General features: G+C 41.7%; 4 protein-coding genes across 4 annotated transcripts; 2 read left to right on the plus strand and 2 right to left on the minus strand.

Annotated features, from left to right (window-relative positions):
- Window positions 1-2,055: 2,055 nt before the first annotated feature.
- psmb8a (proteasome 20S subunit beta 8A) lies at window positions 2,056-5,017 on the minus strand. The gene is made up of 6 exons (XM_020500419.2): window positions 4,578-5,017; window positions 4,242-4,383; window positions 3,753-3,864; window positions 3,195-3,324; window positions 2,762-2,966; window positions 2,056-2,460 (listed from the first exon to the last, which is right to left on the minus strand). The coding sequence occupies exons 1-6, from the start codon at window positions 4,701-4,703 to the stop codon at window positions 2,372-2,374; spliced, it is 804 nt and encodes a 267-aa protein (XP_020356008.1). The 5' UTR covers window positions 4,704-5,017; the 3' UTR covers window positions 2,056-2,371.
- A 784-nt stretch (window positions 5,018-5,801) lies between these two features.
- Window positions 5,802-9,737, minus strand: psmb13a (proteasome 20S subunit beta 13a). The gene is made up of 8 exons (XM_020500418.2): window positions 9,577-9,737; window positions 9,130-9,223; window positions 8,821-8,918; window positions 8,493-8,633; window positions 6,912-7,027; window positions 6,707-6,765; window positions 6,347-6,498; window positions 5,802-6,209 (listed from the first exon to the last, which is right to left on the minus strand). The coding sequence occupies exons 1-8, from the start codon at window positions 9,636-9,638 to the stop codon at window positions 6,098-6,100; spliced, it is 834 nt and encodes a 277-aa protein (XP_020356007.1). The 5' UTR covers window positions 9,639-9,737; the 3' UTR covers window positions 5,802-6,097.
- On the plus strand, window positions 9,478-12,495 carry LOC109903608 (proteasome subunit beta type-6-B like protein-like). The gene is made up of 6 exons (XM_020500420.2): window positions 9,478-9,847; window positions 10,371-10,441; window positions 10,874-11,005; window positions 11,415-11,544; window positions 11,639-11,783; window positions 12,071-12,495. The coding sequence occupies exons 1-6, from the start codon at window positions 9,815-9,817 to the stop codon at window positions 12,196-12,198; spliced, it is 639 nt and encodes a 212-aa protein (XP_020356009.1). The 5' UTR covers window positions 9,478-9,814; the 3' UTR covers window positions 12,199-12,495.
- Window positions 12,496-13,366: 871 nt separating this feature from the next.
- psmb9a (proteasome 20S subunit beta 9a) lies at window positions 13,367-18,843 on the plus strand. Its single transcript, XM_020500417.2, has 6 exons — window positions 13,367-13,685; window positions 13,897-13,964; window positions 14,083-14,214; window positions 14,416-14,545; window positions 17,045-17,186; window positions 17,336-18,843. The coding sequence occupies exons 1-6, from the start codon at window positions 13,632-13,634 to the stop codon at window positions 17,461-17,463; spliced, it is 654 nt and encodes a 217-aa protein (XP_020356006.1). The 5' UTR covers window positions 13,367-13,631; the 3' UTR covers window positions 17,464-18,843.
- Window positions 18,844-19,066: the final 223 nt, after the last annotated feature.

Consider the following 19,066-nt stretch of genomic DNA (forward strand, 5'->3'; position numbering starts at 1 on the left):
ATATTCTTATGAAATACTTTTTTCTTTACATAGTTGAATGTGCTGACAACAAAATCACACAAAAATGATCAATGGAAATCAAATTTATCAACCCATGGTGGTCTGGATTTGGAGTCACACTCAAAATTAAAGTGGAAAACCACACTACAGGCTGATCCAACTTTGATGTAATGTCCTTAAAACAAGTCAAAATGAGGCTCAGTAGTGTGTGTGGCCTCCACATGCCTGTATGACCTCCTTACAACGCCTGGGCATGCTCCTGATGAGGTGGCGGATGGTCTCCTGAGGGATCTCCTCCCAGACCTGGACTAACGCATCCGCCAACTCCTGGACAGTCTGTGGTGCAATGTGGTGTTGGTGGATGGAGCGAGACATGATGTCCCAGATGTGCTCAATTGGATTCAGGTCTGGGGAACTGGCGGGCCAGTCCATAGCATCAATGCCTTCCTCTTGCAGGCACTGCTGACACACCAACCACATGAGGTCTAGCATTGTCTTGCATTAGGAGGAACTCAGGGCCAACCGCACCAGCATATGGTCTCACAAGGGGTCTGAGGATCTCATCTCGGTACCTAATGGCAGTCAGGCTACCTCTGGCGAGCACATGGAGGGCTGTGCGGCCCCCCAAAGAAATGCCACCCCACACCATGACTGACCCACCGCCAAACCGGTCATGCTGGAGGATGTTGCAGGCAGCAGAACGTTCTCCACAGCGTCTCCAGACTCTGTCACGTCTGTCACATGTGCTCAGTGTGAACCTGCTTTCATCTGTGAAGAGCACAGGGCGCCAGTGGCGAATTTGCCAATCTTGGTGTTCTCTGGCAAATGCCAAACATCCTGCACGGTGTTGGGCTGTAAGCACAACCCCCACCTGTGGACGTCGGGCCATTATACCACCCTCATGGAGTCTGTTTCTGACCGTTTGAGCAGACACATGCACATTTGAGGCCTGCTGGAGGTCATTTTGCAGGGCTCTGGCAGTGCTCCTCCTCCTCCTTGCACAAAGGCGGAGGTAGTGGTCCTGCTGCTGGGTTGTTGCCCTCCTACGGCCTCCTCCACGTCTCCTGATGTACTGGCCTGTCTCCTGGTAGCGCCTCCATGCTCTGGACACTACGCTGACAGACACAGCAAACTTTCTTGCCACATCTCGCATTGATGTGCCATCCTGGATGAGCTGCACTACCTGAGCCACTTGTGTGGGTTGTAGACTCCGTCTCATGCTACCACTAGAGTGAAAGCACCGCCAGCATTCAAAAGTGACCAAAACATCAGCCAGGAAGCATAGGAACTGAGAAGTAGTCTGTGGTCACCACCTGCAGAACCACTCCTTTATTGGGGGTGTCTTGCTAATTGCCTATAATTTCCACCTGTTATCTATTCCATTTGCACAACAGCATGTGCAATTTATTGTAATTCAGTGTTGCTTCCTAAGTGGACAGTTTGATTTCACAGAAGTGTGATTGACTTGGAGTTACATTGTGTTGTTTAAGTGTTCCCTTTATTTTTTTGAGCGGTGTATTTACTGATCAACTGCCAGGGAGAACAGAGAGCTGTAGTAGTACTTCTGCCCTCTAGGGCTAAAATGTATTATCTGGTATTCACCAAGACCTATTGCACAGAATCCTGCTTGGCAACAGATTATATCAATGTTGGTAGACTATTTTATGGAATGTAGTTTCTGTAAGGGATGTAATTCTCTTTTGAGAAAATGAACATAATATGTATGGGAGAAATAGTCTTCTTCAGGTTTTATGGCAAATTCATTGCATTCATTTAAAACTTCCTCTGATATCACAAACATTTTGGTTGTAGAATTTAATTTGTACAGTGAACTCCTATACTGAGGTGGACATTTACAGAATTATGCCAACCAAAAGATACCTGGGCAAACACATCCGACTGGTTTGGGACATATATTTCTGTTTCAGGAAACAGTTTGTTGGAAGCAGATACGCTCGACAAAACGATAAGGACTCCGAATTTTACTTCTTCCAACTGTCGGTTATGTTATTCGACTGTTTAGTAGGCTAAAACATTTGACTAAAACGCTTCAAGTCACAAAGTTGTCAAGTGTATTTCACAAGTCTCAACAGACTTTACAGACAAAATTAAAATCAAGTTTTGTAGTATTGTATTAAACAATCCTACAAACATTTTCCAATGACTGGGACTGGTACATAACTGGTAGATTATCATACTGTACATTTGAATAGGAATGGTAACAGTTGCAGCAAGTTGTGACTGCATGTAAGACCTTCAGGTTAAACAATCCAGAGGATGCAGTTTGAAAACCGTCTTTATTTGGAGCAGTGCTGGGATCAGTTGATAGAGAACACAGTGTGTCTGTGTGGGTGTAGAAACTGATCTGGGATCAGAACATGCCCTTCCTATAGCGGTGGATCAGTTCTGATACGTCCTCCTTACACACCTTTATCCAGCCGTCCTCCTGCATGTGGTACACTGGACAAACACAGACACACATAAATTCATTTGAAAGGTATTGTTTACATTTTATTTTCCTATGGATTCAGCATATGACTACTTTTTAATATGGATAAATCCCTTTGAGATTAGATTATAATTGCATATTTAGATCTAACCTCTTGAATGGAATTACAACAAACAAACAATATCTCAACATACAGCAAACTCAATCCTGCACCTATCTATGCTTCACATGGTCTCACATGAACTGACTTAGTCAATTCATGTCAAATGAATCGTTATAGAATGAGTATAGGTTCCGAACAAGGTCACTCACGGTTGACCACTCCTCCAGAGTAGGCGTCTCTGTGCGTGGCGTGGGTGATGCCACGGCGGCCCAGCTCGTACGCCTCCTCTACCGTCATGTCCTCGCGGTAGCCGCTGTCCATCACTCCGTACGCATAGCTGCTACCACAACCAGTAGAGAACATACGACCAGAGAGACGTGTGGCGTTATCATCCACGTAGTACAAACCAGGGCCCTGGACAGCAAGACACAAATAAATCAATACTCATCAACAGACATGTCAACTGGAGACACTCCAATGCTACTCAAACATCTTTGGGTAGCATCAGGATGAAAATGTCATCTATAAAATAAGGCTTTCAAATAAACACACGCACGCACAGACACACACATACCACAGGCACACACATACCACAGGCACACACATACCACAGGCACACACAAACACACAACCCCCCTGTACCTTGTTGTCCCAGCCAACGATCATGCTGCCCATGGAGAGGCCCATGCCTCTGTATCCCAGCATCATGTTACACAGCAGCTTAGAGGCTGCAGACACTGAGATCCTCTGCTTGTTCCTCAGTTTGTACAGCCTGAGACACAAAGAGATGGTCAGTCACTGTATGAGACAAGGCAGTCAGAGTGCTAAAACACTGGTTTACTTCCAGATACATTTTAACACCCAGAGACATGGAGGCATTAATGTGGCTTGGAAGCATATCATTAACACCAATACAGGAGAGGGCTAGTCTAGATAAGTATTATGGCCAACACGTTAAGTAGATGGTAACTACAGAGTTACTGGTTGATATTGATATGGTTGTGCGGTGCTTACTTTATGTCCCATGCATTTGTTTTGATTGTATGGAAATGACATTGATTGGTACATTTTCTCTTCAACCAACCCTCACTGGCCCTCCCCTTGTGCATAAGCCTAACAGACAGGCATCAATGATTGTGATATCAACACCATGTAACTGTATAGCGGGACTCAATCCAACAGAGACAAGCTCTAACAGACCTGCACTCCTTAGCCAGCAGTCTCTCCCAGTACTGGCAGTCAGCAGCACTACCAGACATGGTCCCCAGCAGGTAAGGGTTGATCTCTATCACCTTGTTAGCCTCCTTCGACGCTGCAGGGAAAGACAAATGCACGGGAAAGGGGTTAGAGAATGATTGCTTTATGTTTGGTTATAGATCTCTGAGTTATAGATCTCCATTCTGCATCTGACGTGTCGGATGTGTCTACGACTGCTGCTGGAACAAAAATCTAATGGACTCAAGGCTGATCACATCAACTTTCCAAGGTAAATCACATCAACATGGAGGATCTTACAATTACCACTTGTAGATGTTTTAGTACTCACAATACAGTAGGCAGTTATAGTAGTAACAGTAGAATGTTATTACTAGTTTCTTACTGTGTATAGGCACTGTATTCTCGGATGAACACAAGTGTATGAGAGAAACGAGAGACTAAAAACGAATCCCTATGGAATGTGATGTTTACCAATGTAGCTGCCAGCTGAGGCCCTGGAGTCCACAGCCACAATGACGCCATGGCGAAATTTGAAAGCCAGTGTAGTTGTTCCGTGATTCAGATCAATGGACACACCACCTTCACGGCTGCATGACTTCAGGAACCCTGAAGGCTGGAGAGAAAGAGCGCAACATACGTGCGCGCGTAAAAGTGTGCTTGAGGTGAAGTGTGAGTTTCCATTGAACCATGCTTTAGTAAGGTATAGTTCACTTCACATAGGACACATTAGATCATTTAGATCACCATATCATTGTCACAGGAGAAACAGAAACGAACTGCAGATTGAAAGACGCGTAAAATACTCACATCCACTCCAACTGGGACAGCAAATTCCTGATTCGGTCGGTCAACAAGATGCCCTACTCCTGTTCCAAGAATCTGCCCACGAAGTCCCGCGTGCGATTTATAACCACTTACGTCGAAAAGTGCCATAATGATTAAATCAAATATAAGAATGTACTGTATCTTAATCAAATTTGAAAGCGAAAATACAGCTTGACTTCGCTCTGACGCGTCAAGGAAATATATTTCCGAATCCAAACGAAACCGAAAGGGTTTTTAATATACATTTTCATTCCTAATCAAAAAAGTAACCCAACTGTTGCTTATAATATGCGTTGTTGCTTATAATATGCGTACTCATTCCGAGTATTATTTGACAATAGCCTAACCACCCCTAATCATACGGATAAACAACTGTGAATAGTCATTAAGTTTTGACGTGATTTTTCACAACAATATACAGTAAACTGACTGAAAACGTATCACACATTTGGCCAATCGCAGAGCATCATTTGTGGGTCGTCACCAGTAAATATGAAGACTTACCTGGTAGAGGTTTACCGTGCTGAAGGAATCACTCACAAAGAGTCACAGGGAGAGAACTACAATGAACAACAAGATAAATACAACATGTAAAGTGCTCGTCCCATGTTTTATGAGCTGAAATAAAAGATATCAGAAATGTTCCACACGCACAAAAAAGCTTATTATTTCTCTCAAATGTTATGCACAAATTTGTTTACATCCCTGTTAGTGAGAATTTTACATTTTGTCAAGATAATCCATCCATCTGACAAGTGTGTGATATCAAGAAGCTGATTAAACAGCATGATCATTACACAGGTGGACCTAAAATGTGCAGTTTTGTCACACAACACAATGCCACAGATGTCTCAAGTTTTGAGGGAGCGTGCAATTGGCACTGTGACTGCAGGAATGTCCACCTGAGCTGTTTCCCACCCATGGCTGCGCCCCTGCCCAGTCATGTGAAATCTATAGATTAGGGCCTAATGAATGTATTTCAATTGACTGATTTCCTTATATGAACTGTAACTCAGCAAAATCATTGAAATTGTTGCATGTTGCATTTATATTTTTGTTCCGTATAAATGTTATGCTGTATTACATTTGAAATATTCATTGGTGCACCATGGAAATATATATTTTTTAACATTAAGTTTCTGTGAGCTGAAACTGCTATAAGGAAAGTGGAAAGCTAAAAGTGAGGAGGGAAAACTCAAACACATATTCATGAAAAATAATGTAGACTTTTTATTCAATCAATCACTTTCCAATATTTCACCCAGTGCCTATAGACACAGCTATAGCCTAGACCTGCTATACCTGTTCAAAATGTATTGGTGACTACAGTTCATTGAACTAAGATCTTTATGTGACAATGTTTTTTTTATGGCTTTGCATTGTAGTGTCACCTAGCAGTCACATCTTGTCATTTTAGGTGTATTGTATTCACTGATTTTATGTCTGAATATTGTGATAAGCCTATGTGTGGCTGTAACTTTGTTGTTTCTTAGTGGTCAGGTTCAGGCGGTATCCATCCGCTGGACTGTCTCCTGCACTACCTCCAGCTCCAGAGGGACTATTTTCTCTGTCAAAATAGACGTTGTACCTGGGCGATACTTGTATCTTCTCTGCCTGAGTAAGAGAAAGAGAGATAGAGAGAAGATAAGATAGAAATTAATCACTGTTCTGTCAACAACAACAAAAAATTCTCAAATATGCTGTTTAGAATAATCGTTGAAGCAGAGTCTGAGGATGGTAACACCATTTACCTCTTGTCTTTGTACTCTGACTCCTGGTACGGCCTGATGTAGTCCACCCCCTGTTTAGTGATGACACAGATATCTATGTTGTTGCCTGAGCCCAGGTCACTCATGATGCCAGAGTGGATGGCATCCCGGACCAACTCCTTAGCCTCTTCTAACTAGAAGGGCATAGGGATGAGGAGTGAGTGAAGGGATTGGAATGGGGGAGTTAGGTCTGTAATACATCCAGCTTAATGTAAACAAACCTGATGCCTTATTTATGGTGAGTTCAATGACTTAACTCTTGAGACTTGAAGTCTATCGATGTGATGGCATATGAACTACATGTATGACAACCCCTAGCCCGCCTAAGGAAAAGTCACTCACCTCCATATTAGGTTTGAATCTATCCTCCAGAATCCCCAGAGCGGCCAAGTCACCAGACCCTACACAAAACACAAATAGGAATCAATTAAATGTCATTATTTATAGATGATTCATGACTAGTCGATTAATCAACTAATAATGGCCCACACAATAACAGTATATGGATGTATGCTTAGGTATGCTTGACACAGTAGCAGTCCCTTACCCATTGCAAGGTATGGCACATTGTCTATGCTCCCATAGGGCCCCACTGTGTAGAGGTGATTACCGGTGCAGTCCACCCCTCCAAGGATTAGACTGGCCCCTATCTGGCCCCGGTACCTAAACATACACATATGAGATACATTATGAACAAACAAGAATGACTCTATTGAATCAAACCTATCTGACATGAAAGGCGGTTACATTGGAGCGGCTATAGTGGTGGATGAGGCGAGTTATTTCAACAGAATGTGATGTTTAAAGGGGCCTTCTGCATTTGCTACATCCATTTTTGGACTTTTAAATCAATGATATGTACCTGTTGATTCTTGAAGAATATCACTTATAAATGCCTCATGAGCTTAGTTAAACTGTCGTACCCGTATCAGAACCCAAAATATAATACTTTTTTACTCCAATGTTTATAAACAATGTAATTCTAAATAAACACTGTATAGCCTCAAAACATGGGCCTAAATTCAACCAGTTCAGCTTTAACCCGCAATAACCGACAACTGCATAGCATATCATTGTTTTTGTTTAGGCGATGTCAGAGGTGAAACTGCATTGGAGCTGTCAAACCCAGAAGCGGCGCTGGGCGTTATACTGTACATATCACAGACATTGCCAGAGGATGCATTAGTAGAAATACCATGCAGTCGTGTTCGAACACTGGAATGTGTGATGTAATCTATTCTACACCTTGATTAGGCTGATAAAAATCCTTATTATTTTGTTTTTTGATTTTCAATTTGACCACACGAGCAGCTGCTCACCGATTTGACAGCTCCAACGCAGTTACACTTCTGACATCGCCTGAATAAAAACAATTATAAACTGAGTGGTTCGAGCCCTGAATGTCGATTGGCTGACAGCCGTGGTATATCGTATACACGGGTATGTCAAAACATTTTTTTTTTACTAATCATGTTGGTAACCAGTTTATAATAGCAATAAGGCACCTTGGAGGTTGGTGGTATATGACCAATATGCTGTACCACGGCTAAGGGCTGTATCCAGGCACTCCATGTTGTGTCGTACATAAGAACTTAAGAACAGCCCTTAGCCGGGGTATATTGGCCATATAACACACCCCCCCGGGACTTATTCCTTAATTATATGCTATGTGATTGTTGGTTATCGTGGGTTAATGCTGATTGAATCTAGGACATGGTAGTAAGAATATATATAATTTTGATCTCATGGATGGTCAGTCCTAACATCCATAGCTCTGTCGATGAATTTGAGAGTGGTAACATTTCTCCAGCCCCATCCCCTAGCTGTTTACCAAATCAGTGGCTGGGTGCCCGCTTTTTCGTATTTTGAACTGCAGATTGCAGTTGTTCTAATGCAGTGGTTCTCAACTCCGTTTCTTGAGTACCCCCAACAGTACACATTTCTGTTGTGGCTCCGGACAAACACACCTGATTCTACTAATCATCAACCCCTTGACAAGTTGAATGAGGTGTATTTGTCTGGGGCTTCAACAAAAATGTGTACTGTTGGGGTTACACTAGAACTGGAGTTGGGAACCACTGCTGTAATGGAGAGTGTTAAAGACACACACACACACACACACACACACCTGAATAGCATGTCCTGTAATATGTTTACTGCCATCACGACACGTGGGTTCCTGCCACTGTTCATAGAAAAGATGGTGAGGTTGGAGGAGAGCAGGTCGGTGGTCTTCTCTGTATCCGCTGCAGTTCCTGCACCACAGCAGCTGAGAGAGGGAGTAGACAGGAGAGGACAGGAGAACAAGGGATGTGTGGGCATGGATATCTCAAATTAAAGTGACAGCGTACATTTGTTCACTACTCTTTCACTTCTCTCTTCCACACATGACAATCAATTCCATTCTAAACATGTCACACACGGACTATCCCTTAAACAGGTGTAGGCCTACTCACTACATATTGGGGGAGATGTAGTGGATCTTGGCACACATCTTATCAGCCACCACTTCACCTGAGGTGGCCCGCGTGTCTGCTCCCAGAACCACTCCATCCTGCACAAACAAGGACACAAAGAAAACTCTATTTTTACTATCAGTACACACAATGTATTTCCATCATTATTGTATTTTTTTTAAGTCACATAAAGACAGGCAAGGATCATAATAATATATCACTATATAAAATGTACTGACATACTCCCATTATATGGAGTCTTCCACTTATTAGAGACGCCTGCCCTTTATCAGCAGACATTGCTCTCACCTTGCACACTACTCCAGCTATGGTGGTCCCTGTCTTCATAGGCTTAGGTGCCTTGGTATGTCCTCCCTCAAGCAGACCCTCCAGAGCAACATTTCTATTTGATAAAGATATAGACTAATCAAACACACTTTAACACAATACCAATAGTGTACCACAAATTCTTACTAAGAAAATCCTTATCTAATGATGACCAGATCAATACATTTACAATCAGCTGATTAACACATAGAAGTATGACTTTCATTAAAAGAAAATGCAGACAGAATCCAATTCAACCTTTACAATTCTGTAGACTTGCTGGTCTTTTTAGAAAGAATATTTACACGATTATACAATATACGTTACTTTCACTTTTGATATAGGCTTGGTATGAGAAGAGAGAAATAATTACGAAGTTCACTATTTACCCCAAAAATACGAAATGCTATTCGGAAAGGGAAATCATACCTGGAGACGTTCTCAAAATTAAATCCCGATGCAGGTGTTTCGACAACATTTGATAGCGCCATACCTGAATAACTTTATTTTGCACTCAGTGCTTAGATTTTGACTTCACTACAATCGCGCATTTCAAGTCCCTGAAGAGGTCGCTATTTTCTTGACGTGGTGTGACCATATGTGACTGAGGGACGCAGTTTTATCCGTATTTTTCATCGGTGTTCGGGAAATACTGGAAATAGACTTTATGGACTCTCAAATCAAAGGAGTTAGCACAGGCGTAAGTTAATTGTTTTTCATATTTTGTACATGATAATTTTATACATTTTCATAAATTGAAGCTGCGATTAACAGTGCATTTTGGGACGGACGTAGCCGAATTTACACTGAGGGTTTTAATTCTAGGTTGCCTTGTTGATTTTGTCATTCATTCATCTCAGTAGCCTAAAGCTGAACCTTCAAGGAAAACGTTTATGCATTTAACCTCATAATAATAGACTTATTTAATATTTTCCGACGAACAAAGTGCTGAATTTACTTTCGTTTTCGAATCATTCATCTGCAACTCAAGCTCAGGGTAGAAATTAACCTACACTTTACCACTGATCTAGGATCAGTTTAGCCTCCCCAAATCCCAACCATAGTTTATCCATTGACTGTAAACTTGATCATAAGGAAAACTAACCTTAAATCATATATTATAAATATGTCATAAATATATTATTATATGTCATATTGTAATTGTATGCTCTCCCCATCTAACTGATTATTAATTCATTTATGATTTTTAAACTCTCCTACAGACCACCATCTTGGCGGTGACGTTCAATGGAGGGGTTATCATTGGCTCAGATTCCAGGGCATCCATCGGAGGGTAAGGAGGATCTTCAACACCTATTAACACCTGGAACTAAATTAATCATCTGGCCCCTCCTTTCCTCTATATGTCTTTATGATCAAATACAAGTCTGTGACACGCAACATATTAAATAAATCAGCCATCACTTATAGCAGTATATACATTTAAACATGTCACCAGGAGTCTCTATCTAATGTGTCTCCAGGAGTCTCTATCTAATGTGTCTCCAGGAGTCTCTATCTAATGTGTCTCCAGGAGGCTCTATCTAATGTGTCTCCAGGAGTCTCTATCTAATGTGTCTCCAGGAGTCTCTATCTAATGTGTCTACAGGAGTCTCTATCTAATGTGTCTCCAGGAGTCTCTATCTAATGTGTCTCCAGGAGTCTCTATCTAATGTGTCTCCAGGAGTCTCTATCTAATGTGTCTCTATCTCCACTTCACCCACAGATACTACGTGTCCTCTAAGACCATCAACAAGCTGATCCAGGTTCATGACAGGATATTCTGCTGCATCGCCGGCTCCCTGGCAGACGCTCAGGCCGTCACCAAGGCTGCCAAGTTCCAGATCTCCTTTCACAGGTATGGACCACCCTGTCCCTTTCCCTGTCTCTGTCCTTGTCTGGTTCAACATAGCTCATGAGTGTTGATATCAGCTAATGAAGCTTGATTGATGTGTGATTGATTTGTATTATTATCAGCAATAGGGACACCTCCATTTTAGATCTGGTCTTAGTAGTAATGTGCAGCCTACATTTACCAGAAGCTCTTTTCCAGAAAGCAATTAGGGTTAAGTGCCTTGCTCAACGGCAGATTTGTTTTCACCTAGTCAGCTCAGGGATTCGAACCAGCAACTTTTTGGTTACTGGCCCAAACCTCTTAACCACTAGGCTACTGCCTCTTGAACTATGATAGACATAGAAACAAACTGTGGAATAAATCTGATCCTGAATGATGACATGTCTTCTCTGTGTCTATCCTGTGTGATAAGTATTCAGATGGAGTCCCCTCCTCTGGTGAAGGCAGCAGCGTCCGTGTTGAAGGAGCTGTGCTACAACAACAAGGAGGAGCTGCAGGCCGGCTTCATCACTGCAGGCTGGGACAGGAAGAAAGGGCCACAGGTGATGCCATGGGGCGTAACAAACAGAGATAGAATAGAGCACGATAGAATAGAACACACACACACACAATTTCTAACCGTTATTTCACCTCTAGGTTTACACGGTGGCCTTGGGCGGTATGTTACTCAGTCAGCCGTTCACCATCGGAGGATCAGGGAGCACGTACATCTACGGTTACGCCGACGCCAAATACAAACCTGATATGAGCAGAGAGGAGTGCCTGCAGTTTGCTACAAATGGTAAAGTTGATTTTTCCTGTAGAATCTCATAGGCTTCATTGTTTTATTAGAATGGCACTGTTTTCATATAGGATAAAAGACGCCAGATAAGACATTTTTTTTTTTTTTAAACATCTTCCTGTGGGACAGGAGAGTGATTGTAGGATGGGTTTGCTATGGATTATTGGCACTGGAACACAAGAGAGCTGTTCCTGAAAAAGTGGACAGATATGGTCTCATACCCATCTCTACCTGCTTTCTGATCTATTTTCCTCCCCTTTATTTTTTCTCCTGTTCACCCCACCTAGCTCTGGCCCTAGCTATGGGCAGAGACAATGTCAGCGGAGGCGTGGCACACCTGGTAGTGATCACCGAGGAGGGGGTGGAGCATGTGGTCATCCCTGGAGACAAGCTACCCAAGTTCCACGATGAGTAGAGTGACACTACAATCAACCAATCAGTGACACTCTGTGAGATGAATTTTCACTCAATCATTCACGGTTGTCCATACATGCAGAACTTGGTGTTCATATGCCTGACTATTCACATCAGTTTTGGGACTGCGGATTGAAAAACAATCATGATTTCCAAGAGACCAATGTGAAAATCTTCTCTGGTTCTGCCTATGTGTTTCATAATCTACACTGTGTTCATGTTGTTTATGTGCATTATATTTTGTTTACTTAATGATCTCTGGGTGGAATCAATAAAATCTTAAGAAAAAATATGTTTACACAGCATGTAAGTGTGTTTGATTATAAATATGTAAATCTGACAGACCCCAATATAATTGAGTAGGCTATTGCTGAGGGAATACGTCCTATTTAATTTGAGGCATCATTAGCAATAGATAATTAGTCAATATTATAAGCCTGTTATAACTAATGCATAACTGTCTGTATCTAAACCTATGTATTTACAAGACAGCAACATACAAATCATTACAATTAGTACATATTGGTACAACTTAAAACTTTTATATGATGAGTGAGAAAGTGCATGATGAGTGCACAAATAGCATACCCCCAAAATATGCTAATCCCTCACCATTACAATAACAGGGGAGGTTGGCACTTTCTCACTCATCATTATTCACGATTCATCCGTAATCATGGTCATGTCCACATGAATGTAGAATGTTTAAAAACTTTAAATTCTTATGTACAATGAAAGTGACTCCCAAATGGCACAATACATTATTTACCATTCATTTCTATTGGGCACAAAATATTCTGAAACACATCGGGAACAAACAGAAAATGCATCCAACACGTTTAGAGTCACATGCTTGATGTAGCCATTGCGTGCTATACATATGAACCCAAATACTTCACTTTTTAATAGTTGAATACACATATGAGTGAATTTGTCCCAATACTTCTGCTCCCCTAAAATGGGGGACTATGTACAAAAAGTGCTGTAATTTCTATACGGTTCATCCGCTATGGATGAAAACACCCTCAAATGAAAGCTGACAGTCTACACTTTAACCTCGTAGTCATTGTATCATTTAAAATCCAAATTGTTGGAGTACAGAGCCAAACCAAAAACTAAAACGTTTATTGAGAAATTATATCAGCCGCACACCTACCGGTCTGTGACTGACAATGTAACTTTCATTTTCAGTTTATGCCAGAAAATGGTGGACGAGACAGAAATTAATGACGGTTCCTTGCTCAAATATATTTAAGAGTTGATTCCTAATACAACAGTACAGTTGAATAGTAATCATTCGTGTAAGTCCTAAATGAGGCGTCGTTTGGTGTTTTCTTTTAATTTCATTTCGCGTTGAATCAATAGGCTTCTCACACACCGTGCGCACTGCACAGGTATCAGCGCGACCAGCCACAAAACTAAAGTGCTTTTATAATGTTAGATGAATCATCAGAGCCAGGGTGGCTATCCGAAGAAGTCAAAACTGGGGTGAGTATCATTTAATGACATGTTTGGACCAGGAATTGATGTTAGCCTAGAGAAGTGTTCTCATTGTACAATTTTGGGGTGTGCATTCTGTTTTTGTTTATTTTTATTAACGTATAAATACAGTCTATTGGTTCGTGTCAAAGTGAACGTAACTGTGTTGAGTCATTTAATTATGCACTTAATCAAAATTGTGTCTGTGCTTTGCTTTCAGACCACCATCATTGCTATTGAGTTTGATGGAGGTGTGGTGCTGGGCTCTGACTCTCGAGTGTCTGCTGGGTAAGTCGCTGTTCCAAGTCTTAGAGAGACAATCATTTACTATGAACATTAAAAAAGTCCTCCCTCAAACCTCAGTTTTCCCTCCACCCATCCCCCCTCTTCCCTCCATCCCTCATAGGGAGACTGTGGTGAACCGGGTGATGAACAAGCTCTCTCTCCTCCATGACAAGATCTACTGCGCCCTGTCAGGCTCGGCTGCAGACGCCCAGACCATTGCTGAGATGGTCAACTACCAGCTGGATGTGCACAGGTATTACCCACTGCATGTCTATGTATTGTGGTTGGCAAAACTCTAGTGCTCTGTGTAACACATTTCGTTGAGTTAAATGTACGGAAAAGGTTTTCTAGACTGACACTGTGCATTTTCACATGTTCTCATGGGGGGTTGCTTATATAGACGTGGTTAAAGATTTCTGCTATTGAGCTGTGACTTGTGACCTCTTGAACTCAGCATTGAGGTTGGGGAGGATCCTCAAGTTCGTTCAGCTGCCACTCTGGTGAAAAACATCTCGTACAAGTACAAAGAAGAGCTGTCAGCACATCTCATTGTTGCCGGGTGGGACAAGAAAGGAGGGGGACAGGTTAGTCATTACATTGGTATTTTGTATTTATTAGGGATCCAGCAGCTACTCTTTCTGGGGTCCAAACACATTAAGGCACTTACATCACACATAAAACAAAACATAAAACAGTACATCATATAACATTATTACACCACTACATATCTACAATACAAAATGTAAAGTATTACAGTGTACATGTGTGTAGAGTGCGTGAGTTAGCGTCTGTGTGCGTGTGCCTGTACCTGTGCGTGTCTCTTCACACTCCCCGCTGTTCCATAAAGTGTATCATTTTTTTATATATTTTTTATCTGATTCTACTGCTTGCATCAGTTACCTGATGTGGAATAGAGTTCCATGTACTCAATACTCTATGTAGTACTGTCCGCCTCCCATAGACTTGGGGATTGTGAAGAGACCTCTGGTGGCATGTCTTATGAGGTACGCATGGGTGTCTGAGCTGTGTGCTAGTAGTTTAAACAGACAGCTCGGCGCATTCATCTTGTCAACACTCCTTACAAAAATAAGTAGTGATGAAGTCAATCTCTCTTCCACTTTGAGCCATGAGAGATTGACATGCATATTATTAATGTGAGCTCCCCGTGTACTTTTAAGGGCCAGCCATGCTGCCCTGTTCTGAGCCAATTGTCATTTTCCTTTGTCCCTCTTTTTGGCACCTGACCACACTACTGAACAATAATCCAGGTGCGACAAAACTAGGGCCTGTAGGACCTGCCTTGTTGATAATGTTGTTAAAAAGCGCTTTATTATGGACAGACTTCTCCCCATCTTAGCTACTGTTGTATCTATACATTTTGACCATTACAGTTTACTCACCTCAACTTGCTCATTATTATCTTTTTTTACACCCCCTTTTTCTCCCCAATTTTGTGGTATCCAATTGCTGGTAGTTACTGTCTTGTCTCATCGCTACAACTCCCTCATGGACTTGGGAGAGTCATGTGTCCTCCGAAACACAACCCAACCAAGCTGCACTGCTTCTTAACACAGCGTGCATCCAACCTGGAAGCCAGCCGCACCAATGTGTCAGATGAAACACCGTACCGTAGACCTAGCGACCTGGTCAGTGTGCACTGCACCCGGCCCATCATAGGAGTCGCTAGTGCATGATGAGACAAGGATATCCCTGCCGGCCAAGCCCTCCCTAACCCGGACGACGGTGGGCCAATTGTGCACTGCCCCATGGGCCTCCCGGTCGCGACCGGCTGCGATGGAGCCTGGGCTCGAACCCAGAGTCTCTGGTGGCACAGCCCTAGACCACTGCGCCACCCGGGAGGCCCCAATTTCCACATTATTCATTATAAGATTTAGTTGAGGTTTTGTCCCAAAATGATTTGTCCCAAATTAAATGCTGTATGTTTTTGAAATATTTAGGACTGACTTATTCGTTGCCACCCATTCTGAAACTAACTTCAGCTCTTTGTTAAGTGTTGCGGTCATTTCAGTCACTGTAGTAGCTGATGTGTATAGTGTTGAGTCATCCGCATACATAGACACACTTGCTTTACTCAAAGACAGAGGCATGTCGTTAGTAAAGTTTTTTTAAAGTATGGGGCCTAAACAGCTGGATTACGTTGGAGAAGCTTCCATTAAAGAACACCCTCTGTGGTGGCAGGTAGCCTAGTGGTTAAAGCTTTGGACTAGCAACCGGAAGGTTGCAAGATCAAAACCCTGAGCTGACAATGTAAAAATCTGTTGTTTGGCCCCTAAACAAGGCAGTTCCTAGACCAGTTTAACCCACTGTTCCTAGACCAGTTAATCCACTGTTCCTAGACCAGTTAACCCACTGTTCCTAGGCTGTCATTGAAAATAAGAATTTCTTCTTAACTGACTTGCCTAGTTAAATAAAAGTAAAATATATATATTTTTTTTAAAGACAGGTAACTCTTTATCCACAATATAGCAGGGGGTGTAAAGCCAGAACCCATACGTTTATCCAGCAGTAAACTATGATCGATAATGTCAAAAGCTGCACTGAAGTCTAGCAAAACAGCTCCCACAATCTTTTTATCATACATTTCTGTTCTGCCAATCATCAGTAATTTGTGTAGGTGTTGTGCTTGTTGAATGTCCTTCCCTATAAGTGTGCTGAAAGTCTGTTGCCAATTTGTTTGCTGTAAAATAGCATTGTATCTGGTCAAATACAATTAGTTCCAAAAGTTGACTAAGGGTTGGTAACAGGCTGATTAAATAGAAATGCACATCTATAAACACTAGTCCAATCTGTATTAATTGATTTTTGTGTCCCTTTCAGGAAATGTTCTTGCATCTGGAACAGTTTAACTAATCCCTGAAGCTTAGAAGAGGTCATTTTAAATATACATTTTTTTATAATAGTTTTGAGTGTTTGCTCAACAAAATGTACCATGAGTACAATTACAGAATCAAACTCAGCTGCCTCAAACCCACAGTTGTTCACTAGTCTGCATAATATTGAACTTTTTCAGAGTTTGCTAGGTTGCTGTGCTCAAGCATTCCCCTCTCATTGACCCCTCCCAGGTGTATGTGACCCTGAATGGCCTGTTGTCCAGACAACCCTTTGCGGTCGGCGGCTCCGGAAGCTCCTACGTCTATGGGTTTGTTGATGCAGAGTACCGGAAGGCCATGAGCAAAGAGGACTGCCAACAGTTTGTTGTCAACAGTGAGTGACCAAAAGTGTACTTTCAAAATAAAATAAATGTGTTGATGTCCAGGTATGACCTAAACAGCATGAATTAGAAGCTGTTTAGATGTGTCATTTGTCAATAATATGCTCTCACTCGCTCTCTTTCTTCACCTCTCCTCTCTCAGCACTTTCATTGGCCATGAGTCGAGATGGTTCCAGCGGAGGTGTGGCCTACCTTGTCACTATTGATGAAAAAGGTGCAGAGGAGAAATGCATCCTGGGCAACGAGTTGCCCACATTTTATGATCAGTGAACACTGGCTTGTGGAAACAGTAACACTGAAGTTGTCGTAGTTATGAAACAGTGAGTGGACATATGGCCACCTTACGAACAAACAGTACTATTACATCTACACAGGATAGAGAATGTTTGGATAGGGGTATGAATCATGCTGGCACAATGTCAAATATTCTCACTACACATGCCATTTTCAAAATTATGCATAATTGTTATGCCCTCTGTTGAAGACACTGATTTTATTTTGGGTAGCCAGGGACCTGAAGCTGGACTGTGTTTTTGGGTGATTCACAAGTAAATTCAACTTTCCCATGGATATTTCTCAGCATGTTTTTTTCAACCCCAAAACAACTATTCAAGAAGTCTTCTTCCACCTTCAAAAGTAATGCTAATTTGAGTTATTATGATTATGTCTACCATATATAATGACGCGTTCAAAGCAACTGGGAACTCGGATATCTCTGACTTCCGACTTCAGTGTGTTCAAAACAACTGGGAACTTGGAAATAAACTAGCTCTGACTGGGAAAAATCGTTTTGAATGTTCATCCAACTTGGAATTCCAACTCAGGAACTCTGGCCTCTTTCTAGAGCTCCGAACTTTCTGACCTGAAGATCACTGACGTCATGATTTCACCTCGTATTTTTCTGAGTTCCCAGTTGCATTGGTGAGGCCATGGGAATATTCGTATCAAATTGTATTAATTTTAGGTGATTAGTCATCAGTTACAAAGTGGATATGAAGCCTGGCTTAAAATAATTATCCTAACGTAAGTTCTCCTGCTACGAAAAGTCAAATCTGATGTTAATTTGACAAAAGCTGGATTCCTTCAAACCATGACCGGTTCTTCGGCTGTCCCCATAGGAGAAACCTTTGTGATTCCAGGTATAACCTTTTTTGGTTCCAGGTATAACTATTTTGGGTTCCATGTAGAACCTTCTGTGGAAAGGGATCTACATGAAACCCAAGAGGCTTCTTCAAAAGGTTCTCCTCTGGGGAGAGCTGAAGAGCCCTTTTAGATTCTAGATAGCACTTTTTTTCTAAGAGTGTAGGGTAAACCTGTTACCATAGAGTACCACAGTATGAGTCATAAAACCTAGTGGTCAAACAGTGAAATTGTTCCAATCGCTTTTCCACCATTCATATTTCCCATAGGGGATTTTAGAAACACTTAAAATAAGGGCTGTGTTTCATTTTAGGCTTACCCTGGCGGGAAGTTTTTAAATTTTTTGTAACTGTAAATCTCTCTAGGACAAGGGGACTTTTATCAATATACTGTATTTGCATGTATTTACCACTGTATTTGCGTGTATTTAACAAAGGTAAGAATCTTTGGATTATCTATCTAATGTTAGTTAAAATGTAGTAATGAATAAATTGGCTACATTTCTTTCAATGGACAATTCTGTAAACTGTCTTGTGCAAGTTTTAAATTGACATAATACCTGTTAGCAAAGGTGTCAGATAGAGATGATGTGCAGGAGCTTGCATGGATTTGTAGTTTTGCATTATGTCTACTTTAATGCTGATTAGCATGTTCAAATATGAGAGTAAATAGAGCCGAATATATCGATAAAAGTCACCTTGTCCGAGACAGATTTACATGGTTATCAAAATGT

Source organism: Oncorhynchus kisutch, linkage group LG14 (genome assembly GCF_002021735.2).
Source record: "Oncorhynchus kisutch isolate 150728-3 linkage group LG14, Okis_V2, whole genome shotgun sequence".
NCBI lineage: Eukaryota > Metazoa > Chordata > Actinopteri > Salmoniformes > Salmonidae > Oncorhynchus > Oncorhynchus kisutch.

Excerpts from the sequence above, each read along its gene's own strand:
- psmb13a (XM_020500418.2), bottom strand. The coding sequence starts at position 9,638 with ATGGCGCTATCAAATGTTGTCGAAACACCTGCATCGGGATTTAATTTT. Across the intron at positions 9,224-9,576 it reads AATTTTGAGAACGTCTCCAG|AAATGTTGCTCTGGAGGGTC; the intron begins GTATGATTTCCC and ends TTTATCAAATAG. Across the intron at positions 8,919-9,129 it reads TAGCTGGAGTAGTGTGCAAG|GATGGAGTGGTTCTGGGAGC; the intron begins GTGAGAGCAATG and ends TTGTTTGTGCAG.
- psmb8a (XM_020500419.2), bottom strand. The coding sequence starts at position 4,703 with ATGGCACTTTTCGACGTAAGTGGTTATAAATCGCACGCGGGACTTCGT. Across the intron at positions 3,865-4,241 it reads CTCAGCTGGCAGCTACATTG|CGTCGAAGGAGGCTAACAAG; the intron begins GTAAACATCACA and ends CTTTCCCTGCAG. Across the intron at positions 2,967-3,194 it reads TCGTTGGCTGGGACAACAAG|GGCCCTGGTTTGTACTACGT; the intron begins GTACAGGGGGGT and ends CTTGCTGTCCAG.
- psmb9a (XM_020500417.2), top strand. The coding sequence starts at position 13,632 with ATGTTAGATGAATCATCAGAGCCAGGGTGGCTATCCGAAGAAGTCAAA. Across the intron at positions 14,546-17,044 it reads ACAAGAAAGGAGGGGGACAG|GTGTATGTGACCCTGAATGG; the intron begins GTTAGTCATTAC and ends GACCCCTCCCAG. Across the intron at positions 17,187-17,335 it reads CCAACAGTTTGTTGTCAACA|CACTTTCATTGGCCATGAGT; the intron begins GTGAGTGACCAA and ends CTCCTCTCTCAG.
- LOC109903608 (XM_020500420.2), top strand. The coding sequence starts at position 9,815 with ATGGACTCTCAAATCAAAGGAGTTAGCACAGGC. Across the intron at positions 11,006-11,414 it reads TTCCAGATCTCCTTTCACAG|TATTCAGATGGAGTCCCCTC; the intron begins GTATGGACCACC and ends CTGTGTGATAAG. Across the intron at positions 11,784-12,070 it reads CCTGCAGTTTGCTACAAATG|CTCTGGCCCTAGCTATGGGC; the intron begins GTAAAGTTGATT and ends CACCCCACCTAG.